General features: G+C 35.8%; 1 protein-coding gene across 2 annotated transcripts in view; it reads right to left on the bottom strand.

Moving 5' to 3' along the window:
• Window positions 1-15,612, bottom strand: part of LOC132787064 (putative uncharacterized protein DDB_G0277255) — a 66,127-nt gene extending 50,515 nt beyond the window's left edge. For both annotated transcript variants that reach the window (XM_060793944.1, XM_060793945.1), the window contains exon 1: window positions 15,445-15,612. In XM_060793944.1, the coding sequence (XP_060649927.1) occupies window positions 15,445-15,538 (94 nt within the window). In that variant the 5' untranslated portion in view covers window positions 15,539-15,612. The remainder of the gene's footprint in view (window positions 1-15,444) is intronic.
• Window positions 15,613-18,089: the final 2,477 nt, after the last annotated feature.

The raw sequence follows: 18,089 nt of genomic DNA, 5'->3' as shown, positions 1-18,089 counted from the left end.
CTAACACTAAAATTACAAACTGAACTGCAATTGGGCAGCAGCAGCTGCTTATTATGGATGAGCGATTAAATGCGCAGTTGACTTTCTGCAGCATGTTAAAGAAATATTGTGTTTACAGCCAAATCGCTGCACACTTTTCATTTCACTTGCATAAAGCAACAACTATCAGCAGCAGTAACAGCAACAACAACAACTAAAGCGTTGGCAGTCATGTGCTGTGTGCGGCGTTGGCGGCAGTTAAACGACAACGACCTGCCTGACGCACGTTCAAGGTATTATCTCATAAATGCACATACACACACACACACAGTCATGCAGGCAAGCACACACATACACATATGTATGTATGAAGAGCCCTTGCTTGCCGCTATAACAACAACAACAACAGCGACGACAATAAACGCGAGCGCAACAGTTGCATCTGAGCAGAGCCAGCGACAGCGACAGCGACAGAGACAGCGGCAGAGGCTGAAGCTGAAGCAGCGACAGCGCAGTTCCCGTTACCCTTTGAGCTGCGTAGCTCAGATTCAGATTTGCGCGACTTCTCGTTCATTGATTTATCGCTATTGTGCATATGTGTAATAATAACAAATAGGTTTCATATCACGCGGAGACTGCACGACTACCAAATACTGCGTAATGTACACAAAAAAGATAACACACACGTTGATAATAATCAGCAAAGAATATTATTACAGAATTAGTCACACTTCTTTCTTAGAGTAGCGAATAGATAAGAGTTGTAGTATAAAGATCCGCCGGATAGTGAAGAAGCATTCACTAATGATATTTACAGATCTTAAAAAGAAACTATATTGTACAAGCAGGTAGTCCCGTTAGCCTAGATCTTAAAGTTTTGTAAACTACCCAAAAATTCCCTAATAAACAAATCATTAATGTTAGAAATTAAAATTTTTTAAACTAACCAGTTAAAGTTTTGTAAACTAACCAAAATTCTCTAAATAGTTATGTTTTCAATTAAGAAATACAAAATAAATTCTAATTATCAAAATTCTTTACAAAATAAATAAATAATGGTTCGAAAAACTATGAAAAAATATATAAATTTTTATTTCCGTACCTTAATAATTACAAAATTTAATACGTAATAAAGATAAAATAGTAAATAAATGATTTCTCTTAGTTTTTATATTATAACAACCAATATTTGTACTACTAATTATGCAATTCATTATTTGATTTATTTTTTCTTAATTTATGAAATATTACGTATTTGAAAATGTACAGAACACTTTGTTCTTCAACTTTTTCTCATAAGAATATTATATTTTAGATTGCATCAGTAGCATAAAATAATATTTAATCACTTGACTTTTGATAGATGTGCATATTCTGTGCTTTACAACCTTTGCTTACAAATGAGGCAGTCACTTTTGCTTCACTTTATGATTACAGGGTATAAGAGTATTAAACATAAAAGTGAGCACAGAGATATGCGTGCATTTTGCATTTAAATACATGCCATAAAGCTGTGCCAATGATAACAGCTGCAAGCTACACATTTAATACGCACACACACACACTCCACGCACACGCACACACACACAAACACTCATATTCACTTATGAGTTACTAATTAACATGTAAGCAGACACGTAGTCGTTGTAGTAAACTCATCGATTCTCTTATCGTCGCTTTCATTTGCTTATACAGCAACAGCAACAACAACAACAACAACAAGACAGACAACAACAACAACAAAAACGGAGGTGACAACGCATTGCCACACACAAAAAAGTTATTGTGACATTTGATTTGATTTGCACAACATCTTTTTATTGAATCGATTTTCGAAATCAATTTTTTTTGCTTCCCTTTTTATTGCTGCTGCTTCTGTTGCTTCTTCTGCTTCTGCTTCTTCTTCTTCTTCGACGTCGGCCGACTGATAAGCATTTAATCAATTTCGTATTATTTACTTATTTATGGAATGGCATTATTACTCGCCTATAAACACACACACACACACACACATATATATACAGACGTATACTTGATATTTATTCGCATTGCACTCGCAGTTCGATTTTGATATTGCAATTTGTGTGGAATATTTTTTTTTCATATATATTTTTTATCGTTTGCGTTTTTTAGTCGCAAGTCGCAAGTCGCAACTAATGCAATGCCATATGATTCACATTTTGGGCTGTTGCAAGTGTTGTTTTTGTTTGCAATTTTTTGCAAAGATTAAAGTACATAAATGAGAAATTAGTGTGTTGGCAAATGTGTGCAAAGTTATTCTAGATATTGCACTACGACAACTTATAGCAACTTATTTACAAAAAGTAAATAAACAAAACTGACATCGGAGGTCAGCTCTCGTTATAAATCTTGCCAATAATTCGTTGGCTACAAATCTGTTATCTCTCTTTCAATTTGCTTACTCCAAATTCAGGCAGTTAAGATAAGTATCGATAGAAATCGCTGATATTGCTGAAGAAAATATGCACAGAATTTAGAAGGAATTGAAGTTAAAATGGCTTATACTTATTTCTAATGATAATAGACTTTTAGTTCAACTCTACAGTCTCTATTATTTCTGAAAATGTTTATGCAATCAGATATAAATTTTAGAAGTTATTTAGCAAATAATTGTATATAGAAAGAACTGTTGCTGCGGTTTGTTCTGAGTTGCTTTCATTGATCTGGTATATTTTGTACTCTATGGTATTCTAGTGGTATATTATTATTAAATCTTGAAATTTTTACGAACTGCGATAAAGTTGCATACAGTTGGAGATAAGATGATAAGTTGTTTAATAATAATAAATCTAATTGTATATTGTTATTAAATCTTGACATATTCCGTTTGAAATTTTTACACACTGCACTAAATATACATCAAAATGAAGATCAGCGAATTTTAAAAATACTATATAATAAAGTTACGGTATATTTTGAATCTAGTGGTATATTAATTTGAATCGTAACAGGTTCAGTTTAAAATGTTATCGCTATATATGCTTAACAATGAAGATTAAATTAATAATTTTTAAAATGTTCTATAACAATATTGTGGTATATTTTAAATCTTATGGTATATTATTATTAATCTTCAATGTGAAATTTTTATGAAAGATTAATAAAATTGAAGATAAAATGAATAAGTTTTCAAATGTTATAATAAAATTATAACAATAAATCTAGCAGATGCCAAAATCCAATAAAGAATACTAATTTTCTTACATATATTGAAAATATATACCTAGTATAAATAAATAAATAAATAAAGTACAAACATAATTCTTTTGAATGTATCAAAAAAGTTCGCTTTACACATTTAGTTACAAAAATGCGCTGATATAATGCCAAAAGCCAAAAGATTACTCAACTCGAACTGTTGTTCTAAACGAGCTCGCTTTCTTTCATTCTAAAACAAAAACTTGATCTCAAATCGTAGCAAAACTGATCAATTGGATAATCAGCGTGCGTAGCATTTGGCATATCACGTATACGCCAAGTCATTCGCTTTCTGACGCTGACGCCAGACAAAGTTAAGAGCTGTGTGTGTTTGATGCTTGTTTTTGTTTTTGTTTCTATTTTTTTGCTTCCGTGTAAATGGCGCACAACAAGTTAGTTGTTGTTGCTGGCAAAAGTTCTATTCGACGACGGCTTTACCGTTTTGCCAGCGCCATTTTGGTCAAATCTCAAGGCGAACCTGTCTGTGATTTGAAGCATGTTTATACTTTGTAAGTAATTTCGTTACGTTTGATTAGTGGCCAGCAAAATGGCAATTGACTTGACACACACACACAAATAGAACTGAGAATCGAGTTGAGTTGAGTTGAGAGCTGCGCTTTTAGATTGCGTTTTGATTGCGTTGTTAGCAGGTAACTGGATTTTATTATTATTATTATTTATTTTTCGCTTTTGTCAACCTTGAAAGCACATGGAAACTGTGCACTTTGATTTGCTCGGCTTTAGCTTTGGCTTTGGCTTTGGCTTTGGCCGCCTGTCAGGAGAGTTGCTTGCTTTTTGAAATTTATAGCACACGATTAATGCATTAGCTGCTTTTCACGCTTCTAATTAAAGTATAGAAAAACAGATATTGAGGGAGGAAAACAAAAAAGAGCACAGAATGAAATGCGAGACGCGCGCCATTGAAATTCATGTCAGAGTGCAACGTCTAATGCATTTTCAATGTAATTTTTACAAAACTCTGCTGCTGCTTTTGTTGCTGTGCTGCATATTTATCGATTTCGTTGTCTCGTCTCGTGTTTAAACCAAAAGATGCTGCTGATGAAATAAAAGTACAGTCTGTACTGTCCACACAAAAGCTCAGAGACAGACTCCTTGAAGCTGCTGCTCGATTCATCCTTTTGAACTGTTTGCCAAAGCAAAGCACAAAAAAGGGCGACACAAAATGTTGCCTAGTCTGTTTTCTTTTATTTTCCCTTTTTTGGGGGGGAATTGAAAATGATTTTGATGCGTGTGCTAATGGAGTTGTTGCTTGCAACCCGAAAAAGGTAAGAAAAAACTAAAACTCTTGTCTTCGCTTTTGCTCGCCGCAAACAACAACAAGTTGTCGCCACAACAGTTGACAACTGTTGCTCACAGTCTGAAAGGGGGGGCAAGTTGCAAGCATGCATGCATGTGTGTGTGTGTGCTTCATCGTGGCATCGTCGAAAATCGCCGAAAGTGCCGCGATGTCAGCATCCGCATCCGCATCCTGTTTTGCCGTCGGCGTCGCAGTCGCTGTCGCTGTTGGCGTCGCTGTTGCCGTCGCCGTCGCTGTTGTTGTTAGAATGTGTGAATTCGCAAGTCTTTGCATACTTTTGTGCGTTGCCAATGCCACTTGTTGGTATGCGTGTGTGTGTATGTGTGTGTTGGTGACTTATGCAACAAGTGCGCTAGTTTTGTTGTTCTTGTTCTTGTTGTTGTTGTATAACGATGTTACAAAGTCAAATACAAACGTCTGCAACGTCGTCGTCGTCGTCGCCATCGTTGTTGCCATCGTGTGGCAGCAATGAAGAAGGGAGGGAGGCAAGTATCTGATGTGGCTGCTCCTTTGGCACATTGTTGGCTTTTGTTGTTTGCCTCGTGTTGCTGCTCTCCCCCCCCCCTTCCACCCCCTCAAGCCTTGTGTTGTACATGTGTAGTTCGCTCTGTTGTCTATTTGCAAAAAAAAGTTTTCTTCAAAGAATTTTCATATAAGCATAAAATTCTTGTTACACGTTTGCCTTTCAGCTTTCAGCTCAGCACCAAGTGGGAATGTTGTTGCCTTCTTCTTCTTCTACCTCTTCTTCTTCGGCTTGTTGTTTGTCGAGTTTCGGGCCCTCTCAGACACAACACACACACATATTGTATACTATAAATTTTATAAGTGTAAACGTGCAGTTTGTGCAAGTGTTTTGGAATCTGTCAACAGAGCTGTTCGACTTTTTGGCTTTAATAGTTTGCAAAGTGTTGCATTCATGTTTGGCTTGCTTGCTTGCTTCACTCACAAGCATAACAGGTAATTGTTGTGTGTACATTTTTTTTTTGTTTACATTCGCTTTCTGCACAGCTTTTTCGCTTTGGCTCATAGCTTCGAAAACTCCTTAAGAACTTTTCAACTTATGCCCTAAACATAATGAAGTGCAATACGCTTAGGGGAATTTATTTCACTTCTGTCTTTTTTTTTGGGGGCCATCGATTTTTACTTTAGTTTTGTTTAATTTTTTGTATATAATACCATTTTGATTTATCTATAGCATACAAATATTATCTATAGCACACAGTATTACTTTATACTGATTTTTTATTTAAAAATACTAACAAGAAAAATACTAACGCAAGTTAAGATCTTCATATGAAAGCTACTAATGTTTAGCAAATTAAAAGTTATGATTATAATTTCAAAAATTATTTAATTAAGTTAAAAAATACTAACAAGTAATATACTAGCAAGTAAAAATACTAACACAAATTTAGATCTTGATATGAAAACTATTTGAGTTTAGCAAATTAGAAGTTCTAATTATAATTTCAAAAAATACTAAATTAATTTGAACAAAATACTAACAAGAAATATACTAAAAAGTAAAAATACTAACAATAAATATACTAGCAAGTAAAAATACTAACACAAATTTACATTTTGATATGAAAACTATTTGCTTTTAGCAAATTAGAAGTTCAAATTATAATTTAGAAAAATACTCAATTAACTTGTGAAAAATACTAACAAGAAATATACTAGCATGTAAAAATACTAACACAAATTTAAATCTTGATTTGAAAACTATTTGTGTTTAGCAAATTAGAAGTTCTAATTATAATTTAGAAAAATACTAAATTAATTTGGAAAAATACTAACAAAAATATACTAGCTAGTAAAAATACTAACACAAATTTAAATCTTGATATGAAAACTATTTGTATTTAGCAAATTAGAAGTTATAATTATAATTTAGAAAAATACTCAATTAATTTGGACAAAATACTAACAAGGAAACACGCAAGTAAGAATACTAACATAAATTTAGATCTTGATATACTAGGGTTTAGTAAATTAAAAGTTATGATTATAATTTCGAAAATTACTCAATCAAGTTAATAAAAATACCAACAAAAAATATACTGGCAAGTAAAAATACTAACACAAATTTAACATAAATCTTGACATGAAAACTATTTGTGTTTAGCAAATTAGAAGTTCTAATTATAATTTAGAAAATTACTCAATTGATTTGGACAAAATACTAACAAAAAATATACCAGCATGTAGAAATACTAACACACATTTAGATCTTGGTATGAAAGCTTCTTGTATTTTGCAAATTAAATTTTACAAAACATAATTTAATACTGTTTTTGTATTTAACAATACTTACAAGTAATAATACTAAAACAATTTAAGATTTTAGAATGTGAACTACTTCTTTTAATGCTGTTTAACGAATTAGACGTTCTAATCCTAATTTAAAAAATTCTTGCAATAATATTTTAATTTTTAATTCATGTTAAATGGTTTAAAAAATATACGATAAACTTTTTAAGCTCTTATTTTTCAAACTCTTATTTCTCTTAGACCCAGCATATTTTTTTTGAAAATGTAACTAAACTTATAGCTACCAAAGTCAATTTATTTTGTACAAATAAAATTTTTATAGAGCGATCTAATTATAATTTAAAATACTCATCAAAATATAGAATTTGTTATTCATCTTAAAGCGTTTCTAAGCTTAAGCATAAAATATCATTTCTATATACTACCAAAAACTTTTTAGTAATAATCATTCTAAAATAAAAAAAAAAATCAAATTCCTTTTTTTCCTCACATGACTAAAATTTGAAACTACAAAAGTGAAAATATTTATGAAAAGATAATTGGTTCCGAGTTTTCAATATTTGAATACAGTATTGGAACAGGAAACTATTCAGAAATCGTTGCAAAAATTGTATTAAATATGGCAACAAATAAAACCAAATGGTTTCATTTTTCTTTTTACAGAAAATCAAAAAATATATATATATATTGTAATGCTTTTTAAATTGCTTACAATATTGGAATATAAATAACATTATTTGATTTCTAAAGATTTGTGAATTTATTATTTTAAAAACGAAATGCTGGAAATACTTAAGATGATATTTGTGCCATTGATAACCCTTACTTTAATTTAAATTTTTAGCAATAAAACACATTATTAAAAACAATTCAATATAATTTATTCTCAAATACAATTAAACATCCATTAAATTCTTATCACGATTTAAAAAATGAATGTTTAGCAAATATTGAGAATGTAGAAAAATGCATTAAATGACGTTGCACATTTCGAATTCAAAATTTGTTAATTTAAAAAAAGTGTTTTATAGTTTCTGAGAAAATGTCACTCACCATGGCAAAAGTAGCATCGAAAGCACGTACGAATTATTCAATTGAATTGCTGTCGAAATTTGGCTTGTCGCGTAATCAATTCAATTAGGCGCACGATACAAAAAGATGTTTTACTTAGAGAGAGAGCGATGAAGGGGAGAAAGAGAGAGTCAAGCTTAACATATGTATGCGAGGCATAAGCAAATTATCTTGACAAGACGAGTCGAGTTCGTTGGTATCTTTTAGCTTGTAGTTTAGTTTGTTTATCGGCTATGTAAATGGTCGTGTGCGATCGCTTTAATTAAATGCACACACACGTGCACATATAAATTATCGTCGTGCAACTGTGACAAGGTCTTTAATTAAATTTTCACGAGCAACACACACACACACACACACACTACAAGCGGAAGCGTTGCGCTGAAAAGCATACAACACTTTTGTGCGGCACTTGAAAGGTGAAACGCGACGCGACGCGAAGTCAAGTCAAGTGACGTGCAACGCTTTTTTGATGGGGCGACGTGCAACAGTTGGCGCCAATTGTTGCTTCAATCAAAACACAAACACACTCGAATCAAAGAATGCCAGCAACACACAAACACACAGCAGCTGCTGCTGCTGTTGTTGAATGATTTGGTTTCAGTTCCGTGTGCCTGCCACACACAATTGCTGCCACTTTGGTTGCCCATTCACAAATTTACACAATTAACTGCCAACTGGCAAAGGACATCGAGTGTCAGTTGTTGAAGTTCTTTTTGGATTTGTTCTTTATATTTTTCTATGTTTTTTTTTTCGGGGGTCTATTATTGCTGCCGAAAACTAGTTGTCGTCCTGTTGGTGGCTGCTGCCAAACTCACTTGTTGCACAATGCGCACCAAATGCCGCAGCACAAAAATAGTTGTGCAGTCGCTGCTGCTGCTGTTGCTGCTGCTGCAGTTGCCGTCGGCGTCAGCATCGCAGCTAGCAACTACTACTACTACAACTACAACTACTGTAAATTCGACAAAAATGTCAGGAGACACCCACCCAAACTACTGTGTGTGCCACATCTCCTTGCCACACACACATACACAGAGAGCTACACACAGCCAACCAACCGAGTGCAGCCAAATGTAGCTGCAAAACTCAAACCCAGTCAAATGCCTCACACACACACACACACACACACACACAGAGACAGAGTCGAGGAATGGGGTTAGCTATCCCCTCTTCACCTCCTCCCTTCGATCGTCGTCTATTCGTTTCCCTTGCAGCAAAAACTACCAAAAGCGCACGACGCCAACAACGACGTCAACGAAGCGACGAAACTTTTTTCGAGCACACGAAACTTTTTCAGCACAGCACAAAATAAAATGCAGCAGCGACGCCGGCAGCGACGTTAACGACGAAGTCAAACCCAAACCTACCCACCCCCAGTCACCTTCCTCTTTTCTCCTCTCTCTTCTCTCCCCCATCCCCCATCTTACTCTCCACTCTCCGCTCTCGATGTGCTGCATTTTTTTAGTGTTCTTCTTTTGCCATTTTCTACATTATTTTTTTTTTCTTCTTTGCTCTATTTTGTTTTTGTGTGTTTTGCTGTTTGCTTATACCCACCCACACTCACACACATACAGTCGCTCACTCACACACACACACACACACACTTGCCCTCTCCCTATACACACGCACATAATGTGCACTCTTCTTTTTTTTTTCTATATAAATTTTTTTGTTGCCTCCTTCCTTCTTCCTTTTTTTTTTGCGCATTGCATTTTGCCCAATGTTCTTAGCGCCATATTGCTCGATCCTTGTCGTCTGTCCTCCCCCCTCCCCCTTCTCCCCCTTCTCGCTCTCTCCCACCCCTTCCCTTGGCAGCGCGTTAACTTTGTGCTTTTTCGTGCTTCCGCTTCATTTTTTCTATACACACGCAGCGAAAAAAAAAATGAAAAGAAGAAATTGGGAAGCTGCAAGTGGGTGGCAAATGCAACAAAATATAAGAAGCAACAACAAGGAGGAGGAGGCGAGGCTGAGATGCTCCGTCTTGCGCCTCGTTGGCTGGCTTCCTGCTGCGGTGCACATTGTTCTGGGCGCTTACCTTTTGAGCCACACCAAACCACAGCCACAGCCTGCTGACTAAACTGACTTGCTGGCCGAGTCCTGAAAGGACCAAAAGCAAAGCGCAAAAAAGAATTGGAAGTGTGGGCAGTGAAGATGAAAAAAAGATGAAAAAAAAAAAACGGCCAAAGGCAGCCAACCAAAAAATCTATTTTCCAATTTCTGTGCACACCAAACTACAAACGAAACCCGCCCACTGCAGTCGAGGAGGAGGAGGCAAAGTTGACTTGGCTTGGCCTAGCCTTATCCTTAGCCACACTCACCCACTTGTGGCGCTTCCAAACACACACACACACACACACACACACATCGAAAGAGACCTTAACTAAGGAGCGCATGAATTTGGTTGCGTCCTTGCTGCAACAGCAGCGACAGCAACAACGACAGCGACGTCGACTCACACGAAGAACGTTTTGTGGCAGCGGCAGCTGCAGCGGCAGCAACCGTTTCCTTCGTTGCTCTCTCGTAGCCACAAACAACAACAACAATAGCGGCGCGAAATACTCGCAGAGTGGAAAAGCGTAGAACTCGTAAAAATGTAACCTAAAAACCGCCAGAAAAAATGCTACCCAATAACAACAACAACAACAACTACAGCGAGTCATGTGCAGCAAGGAAACTGCAAAAGCTGCAAAAAAAAAAAGAAAGAAAGAGGAGCAAAAAGAAAAGAAAAATGAAAAGAACACTGCGACTGGCTGGAAAAGTGGGCAGAGTATTCACAGCGTTCTCCACATTGCGTAGTCCATAAAATTCTGTGTAGGATTTGGTGCGAAACGAAAGAAGGAGCAAGAGGAGGAGGAGGTCGAGGAGGAGGCGTCATTGCGCTGTGGTTTGAATTACCCGCCCACACACACAGCTGTTGGCTTTGCTTGTTGCATGCAACACACAGAGTTCCTTGCTTTGCAGGCGCAGCGCATAAAAATGCCTTCTTACAACGACAACAAACGAAACGAGGACGAGAAGCGAGAAACGAGCCAAAGTCCTTTCTCCCTCCTGTTGCTCCTGTCGCTCTTCTTCTTGTTGTTGTTGTTGTTGTTATTGTTATTGCTGTAATCGAAAGATGCGTTCACAGTGCGCCCAATATACGAAATGGAAGAGACGCCGCACTAACTACAACTTTACTCCTACTATACATATACATATACGTATATATATATACGTATATATTGTGTAAAGTGCGCCCAAATGGTGTGGCACAATGAGGTGGCTGCATTACCCAGCCAGCACCTGCTGATTCGCTTTTCCACACACCAACACACACACACACACACACTCTCGACACTTTCCTTCTCTGCTCTTCATTTGGCTTTTCTCTTTCTGCCACGTCTCTTAAATGCTCGACTTTTTTTTTTGGATTTGTTATTTTTAATTTATCCTGTTGCTTTTGCCCTTTTTTGTTGTGCTGTTATATGTATTTTATTGTTGTACATAAGCTATAATTATATACTAAACTTTTTTCTCTATTATAGTGAAATATAATACACTAATTATATTTTGAGAATTTTTCCTAAGATAGTCTAAACAACTCTTCCTAATATTAGCGTTGAGTAATTTCCTAATTAAGTGGCAAGTTGCTAAAGGAACATTCACATTCTTTAAAATATTGAATAAAACTTAAGAGTATTAAGTTAAGACTATTAAAATAAAGGTAATGACTTATAATGAATGTAAGTCAAATATGATTTCGGTAACTAAATGAATATTATGTCATCTAATTTGATTGGTTTTATTTTCCACGGAATCTAAGCCTTATAATTTACACTTATGTTATTATTATTAGTTATATATTAATTCATATTTATTTAGCTACCAATACCTTACAGTTTTAATCATATTTGAAACTTAAATTATTACAAATCCTATAAGGATTAAATATTTTACTTAAATAACCATGAAAAGAAAAACTAGTAACATATATTTATTATATAAAAGAAAAATAATAAGAAGCAATAGGTAAATATCGTATATTATCTTTCCTATATTGTTTTTCTTTTATTATCATGGCCTATACTCTTTTATTTTCTTTATAAATATATATAAAAATACACAATCAAGCAAACAATACTTTTTTCTTGATAATTAACCTAGAATTTTACTTATTTATTATTCCTACGTCCTTAAGATATGTGCTTGAAATTTGGTCTGAATGAGATTTAACTAAAATATAGTACTTTATTTCTTATACTGGTTGAATTGCATAATAAATCTCAAAATAAATGATTGTTACCTTTGTTAATCTAGTTCCTTCTTTATAAAAAGTAATTTATATTAATTAATATCCAATACAAATAATAAATATGCTGTACAATCTTCTCTCATCTTTAGTCAATCTAACTATATCGAATTTCCGTACAGCATGTCACGTAGTCTGCCCCCAATTAAATTGAAATTGCCAGGAGACAAGTCCCCAAAAATGTTTGTTGTATTTGTCGTGTCGAAGCTACAAGTGGTAGCAAGTATATCCCATTACAATCAAATGGAACGCCACCACTGATTGAGCCATAGCAGAGCAGCAGCAACAGAGTCAGCCGGTTGAATCGCAGCGATGCAACAGGCGAGGCACAAACACACACACACACACACTTGTATATAGTGCTGATGGAGTGGGCCACAAGCAACTGGCATCTTCTTCGATCTACCAAAAACACGAGAGCTACGTTGGGTGGGCGAAAAATGCAAAAAAAAACGAGAAGTAGAAAAAAAAGAACGAATTCAACGTTCGTTGGAAACTCGACTCCCAATTCGGCGACGTTGGTGTTGGTTGCTGGTTGCTGGTGATGGTGGTGGCGACAGCGTCGAAAATCGGCCACAAAAACAGCTACGTCGCCAACTACAACAACAACAACAACTAGAACAACAACAAGGACACGACTGCTGCTGACGACGCTGATGACGATGGCATTGCTTGCTCCTCGTTGGCTCGTCTTTCGGCGCCAGCATTCGGATTCGGGTGTAGGTACCTTTTCGGCTGCACAAAGTGCAAAGAGGAGGAGGAAGGAGGAGTTGAACGCATTCGGCAGTCGTCGTCTGCATTTTTATATTGTGCAATATATTTCGTAGGGACACGTCGTCGTCCTCTGCGTCTCTGTGTGTGTGTGCGTGCGCTTAAGTGCGCTTCGTTATCTCGTATAGCACTTCGTTTTGGGCACACACACACTGACACACACCTACACAGCGAACTAAAACCAAACTCAAACCCAAATCCCAACCCTAAAGCTGCACCAGCTGAAAGCCAGACAACGATTTTTTGCAGCTTCGTGCGACAACGACGCCGAAACGTCGCCAGCAACGCCACCCAAAAATGAGGAAGAAGAAAAAAACAGTTCACCACCCAAGCCACTGACTCAACAGCACCTCCCTCCCCCTTCCTCCCTCTCCCCTCCTTTAACCACCCGTTGAGTGGCAACAAAAATTGTCGCTGGAAAAATGTGCCAAGGGTTTGAGGCAGGCAGACATTGGAAGCGTTTGGCTGGCTGGTTGGGTGGCTGGCTGGCAGTGCGGGAATGTCAACTAGAAACAAGGACGATAAGCATTATGGAGCGCATTGAGGAAGTAATTGAGTGCACGGAGACACGGACGCGGGCAAGGACGAGCAGAGGCAAAAAGCTCTGAGCTCGTTGCGAGTTTCTGCTCGCTCATCGTCATCGTCGTCGTCGTCGACGTTGCTTTTGCTGTTGCTCTGGTGGTTGCCAGAACAAGAAAAAAATGTACATAGAAAAAAATTCAGCTGAAGCAACAGCAACAACAACAACAAAAGGCATTTAACATTTTAATGCAGGTGGCTGGGCGGAGTTCGGAGGGCGGAGAACGGTTGCCGGCAACGTGCTAAACGTGCTCAAAAACCGAAATGAGAGTGTTGCCGCCACACAGGACGAAGGATAAGGCTGTTGCCCAGCAAGAAATGCAATAAGCACGATGAGAGCAACAACAACAACAACAACGACATGGCAAAAAAAAAACGTGAAAAACGTGAATAAAAAACTGCAATTTATGTTAATTTTTCTTGGTGTTTGCTTTAGTCCTCACGTCGACAGCGACGTCAACGGCGACGCCAACGGCAGCGGCGACGTCGACGTCGACTTTAGTATCTATAGCTATAAGTCTGAAGCTCTTGTTGTTGTTTATTTTAGCCCTTTAGCCCTTGCTTATATACTGTTGAGCTCGAGAGTGAAAGAGGTGGAGAGAGAAAGAGCGCAACATATGGCAAGGACTTGGCAGAACTTATGTTGATTAGCAGTGGACTAAAGTCAAAAAATACCAACATGCACTTCATTTGGCATTTAACAGCAAATCTCCCAATACAGGTGAAATACAAAATAAGAAATAAAAGCTAGAGTCGAGTTTACTCGCTTGTGAGATACTCGTTGACCTTTCTTAATAAAAGCACAAGTACACCTAATTAATATACCAAAAAAATACTGAAAGTGTTTCACAATAAAAACAAAATAATGTTGTATTATCATTTAAATATATCACATTAATATCCTGAATAATACTGAAAGTTTTTCGTAATAAAATCAAATTAATATACCAAAAATACTGAACTATACCTATGTAAATGATTTTTTGGTATATTGATATACCATATATTTCTCAATAAAAGTAAAACATTGTAGTATTATCATTTAAATATGCCGAATTAATATACCAAAAATACTGAAATATACCAAAATGTATATTTGGCATATTAATATTAATATTATTAATTAATATCCCGAATAATACTGAAAGTGTTTTGTAATAAAATCAAATTAATATACCAAAAATACTGAACTATACCTATGTAAATAGTTATTTGGTATATTGGTATACCATGTATTTCTCAATAAAAGTAAAACATTGAGGTATTATCATTTAAATATGCCGAATTAATAGACCAAAAATACTGAAATATACCAAAATGTATATTTGGTATATTCATATAACAAAAACAAAACTGTGTTGAGTTTTTATTTAAATATACCGAATTAATATATTGAAAAATACTAAAATATACCGAAATGTATATTTGGTATATAGATATAACAAGTGTTTCTCAATATAACCTAAATAATACTGTACAATCATTTAAATATACTAATTTAATATACCATCAAAATACTTCAAAAAGTATAGTTGGTATATTAATATAACAATAAAATTAAACAAGACTGTGTTAACATTTAAATATACCAAATTAATATATTTTAAAAATATACTGAAGTGTAGATTTGGTATATTGATATAACAATTATCCATGAGATCTATGTGTTCATATGGATAGAAAGATAGACGAACGCTGATCAAGAATATACTATATACTTCATGTGGTCGAAAATGAGTCCAATTGCCTGTTGGCCACAAAGTTATAATACCCTTTTACCCTAAGCGTGGCGGGTACAAAAAAAAGTCAGTTCACAGACACGAAGATATTATTGGGCTTATTGGCTTTGCGTCTGGGAGACTCGTGTTATTTCTCCTTTTATTGGATTGTGTGGCAAGGTGGCAATCGTTGTTGTATGCGGAGTAAATCGTTTTTGGTCACTCACCCACAATGTGCAGCATATCCTTAGACCATTTCATTAGCTCTCGCTTGATGAGACGTCGCTCCTGCTGGCATCTGGCAAACGAGCACTCCGCCATTATAACTAGATATCAAATATATATCTCTTACACTTCCACTCTGTGTTTATAACCGTATGCGGAAATAAGTTTTTGATGCAACTGTACCTGAAAAATTAAAAGAGAGAAAAGTGATGGTGAGAGTGAGCAAACGAAATTAATGTGCGATTAATACGAAAATTTTTCCAATGCAAGTCTGTCTCACTGTTCAAATTGTTTAATTTATAATGCGCCATTTAACGACTGTTGTTGCTGTTGTTTTCATTGCATTTTCGAGTCGCTTGAGAAATGATTAAACGAGTTTTATTTCAAGGTTACAACACACACACACAAAACCTGTTGCACTTTTTTGTTGTTGTATTATTCTTATTATTATTTCATATGCTGAAAAATATTTAAGTTTTTTTTTTTTTGTTCGTCGTGTTGTTGCATTCTCGCCAAGTCGCCAGTCGTGTGGTTTTTTTTTGTAATTTATATATATCTACTTTTTTGTTGTTGCTTTAATTGTAATTGTGGGGCTTTTACTATTCGGGCAGCTACCAGTTTTTGATATTTCCTAGTTACACACACAGCAACAGCAACAACAACAGCAACAAAAAGTTGTCTCGTTTGTCAGTTTGCTATTTAATCTGACTATTACACTAATTTATTCAAATGCCGTTGTCGTTGTCGCTGTTGTCGTTGTTGGCGGCGTTTGCATTAAATTAATTTTATTTTTCATTTTGTTGACGACTTTTTAATTGTTTTTAAAGTCTATACAAATATTCGGGTTTTGGTTTATTATTAACTCGAGGCTGGAAAAAAAAACTGCCCACCGAAAGTAAATTACAAATACGGCATACGCATAAAGACAGTGCAAGGAAAACTAATTGAGATTCTAATATCAGATATGCGAACAACAACTTGTAACTAGCAACAGGCAGCAGGCAGCAGGCAACTTGCAACAGACAATCGCTGCTTCTCCCTTTTGCAAAGAAAAAAAACTGGTAGCAAAGCATAGTCATTTCTTTTTTTTTTTTTGTGTTTTTGAAGATGGGCTTAGACTATGACTATGACTATGGCTGGGTGATGAAAAATTACTTGCTGCCATCGCTGGAGGCAGGCAATGGAGAAGGAGAAGGAGAAGGGGAATTGGAATTGGAATTGGCAGTTGGCGTGCAGCTTTTGGTGCATGCAGTAGCCACTTGGTGGGTGTGTCAACTGAGCACGCGGCAGTTGCAGCAACAGTGGCAGCCACAGCAGCAACATCAGCAGCTGATGATGGACGTTGATTATGATGGACGTTCAGTCGAAAAGACTTGAGTAACAGAAAGAGAGAGAGGCAGCAATTTGTTGCTTCCCTTGGGCCATAGATTGAGCGATTCGCAGCGCCAGCCCAACGCCTTTTTGGTATTACTTAAAATATATTTTCCAAGCTAGTCTTTCGTTTCGGTTTTTACTTGCTTATAATTTCACCATATTTACATTGAAAACACAATTTGCTGTCGCTGACGATCGAACAAAAATGTGCAGCATCAACTCATTCTGTTTTCTTTTTTTGCAAGTGCAAAGTGTCGCTTCCTGTCTCTCCTCCAGCAGCAGCTAAAGCCAAGCCCGAAAGCAGATACAGATACAATTTTTGAGATACAAGTGTCTGAAGCATAGTAATCAGTTCTACGTGTTACAGATACACAAAAAGCCAAGCGAAAAACTCATTCAATCGAACATCTCGTTCTCTATAGTAAGTATAATAAATGCAACAAGTATCTGCTGTCGCTATGTGTCGATGTCGATGTCGATGTCTCTGCTTCTGATTCTGATTCTGTCTCTGGCTTCGTCTCTCCTCTGTCTTCGTTTCTCCCTCTCTAGCTGCATGTCTCTATTTCTCAGTCGCATGCATTTGATTTCATAAATAAATTTTTGCAAAATATCAAGGCCGGATTGCAGCTTGAAACTTGTAGCCATATAATATAGTATGCATCCAGCATATACTGTATACATATGTATATATATCTGTAAGCTGTACTACTACACACACATGTGTAGCGAAACATGTGCCGTCGCACAATAACAACAAAAAAATCACGAAAAAACAAGTGAAAATATTGCAGGCGATTGTGACAGACACAACAGATACTCTGTGATTAATTTCATATTCATTTTGTATTTATATATTAAAAAAGAAACTGAATGAAACGTGACTTAAAAAGTTATCAGTAAAAGAGAATTTATTCCTCCTTCTAAACAACATCATTGTTCTTCAATTCATACAGTAGGATGGCTTAAAAACATATTGCTACAAAATAATTCGATAGAGAACGTGTCAAAAACTAAAATGAAAGCTTTCTTATTAAAATATTATTGATTGTCTATAAGAATGTAATACAAAACCGTTTGAAATTACTGAGACAACTATCTAAAATATAATAATCAAATAACATAGCTTGATGTCTTTGTACAATTTATAGATTATTCTCTATAAAAATCTCTACAACTTAAAACAACAGTATAAATATGTAAAAAAATAAGAGCAGACAAAAAATTCAATAAAAAATATTTAATACAAAAAATCAAGTAAGAAATTCATTAACAT

Source organism: Drosophila nasuta, chromosome 2R, assembly GCF_023558535.2.
Source record: "Drosophila nasuta strain 15112-1781.00 chromosome 2R, ASM2355853v1, whole genome shotgun sequence".
Classification (NCBI taxonomy): domain Eukaryota; kingdom Metazoa; phylum Arthropoda; class Insecta; order Diptera; family Drosophilidae; genus Drosophila; species Drosophila nasuta.
The sequence above is the reverse complement of the archived record's forward strand: the minus strand, read 5'-3'. Positions and strand labels throughout refer to the sequence as shown.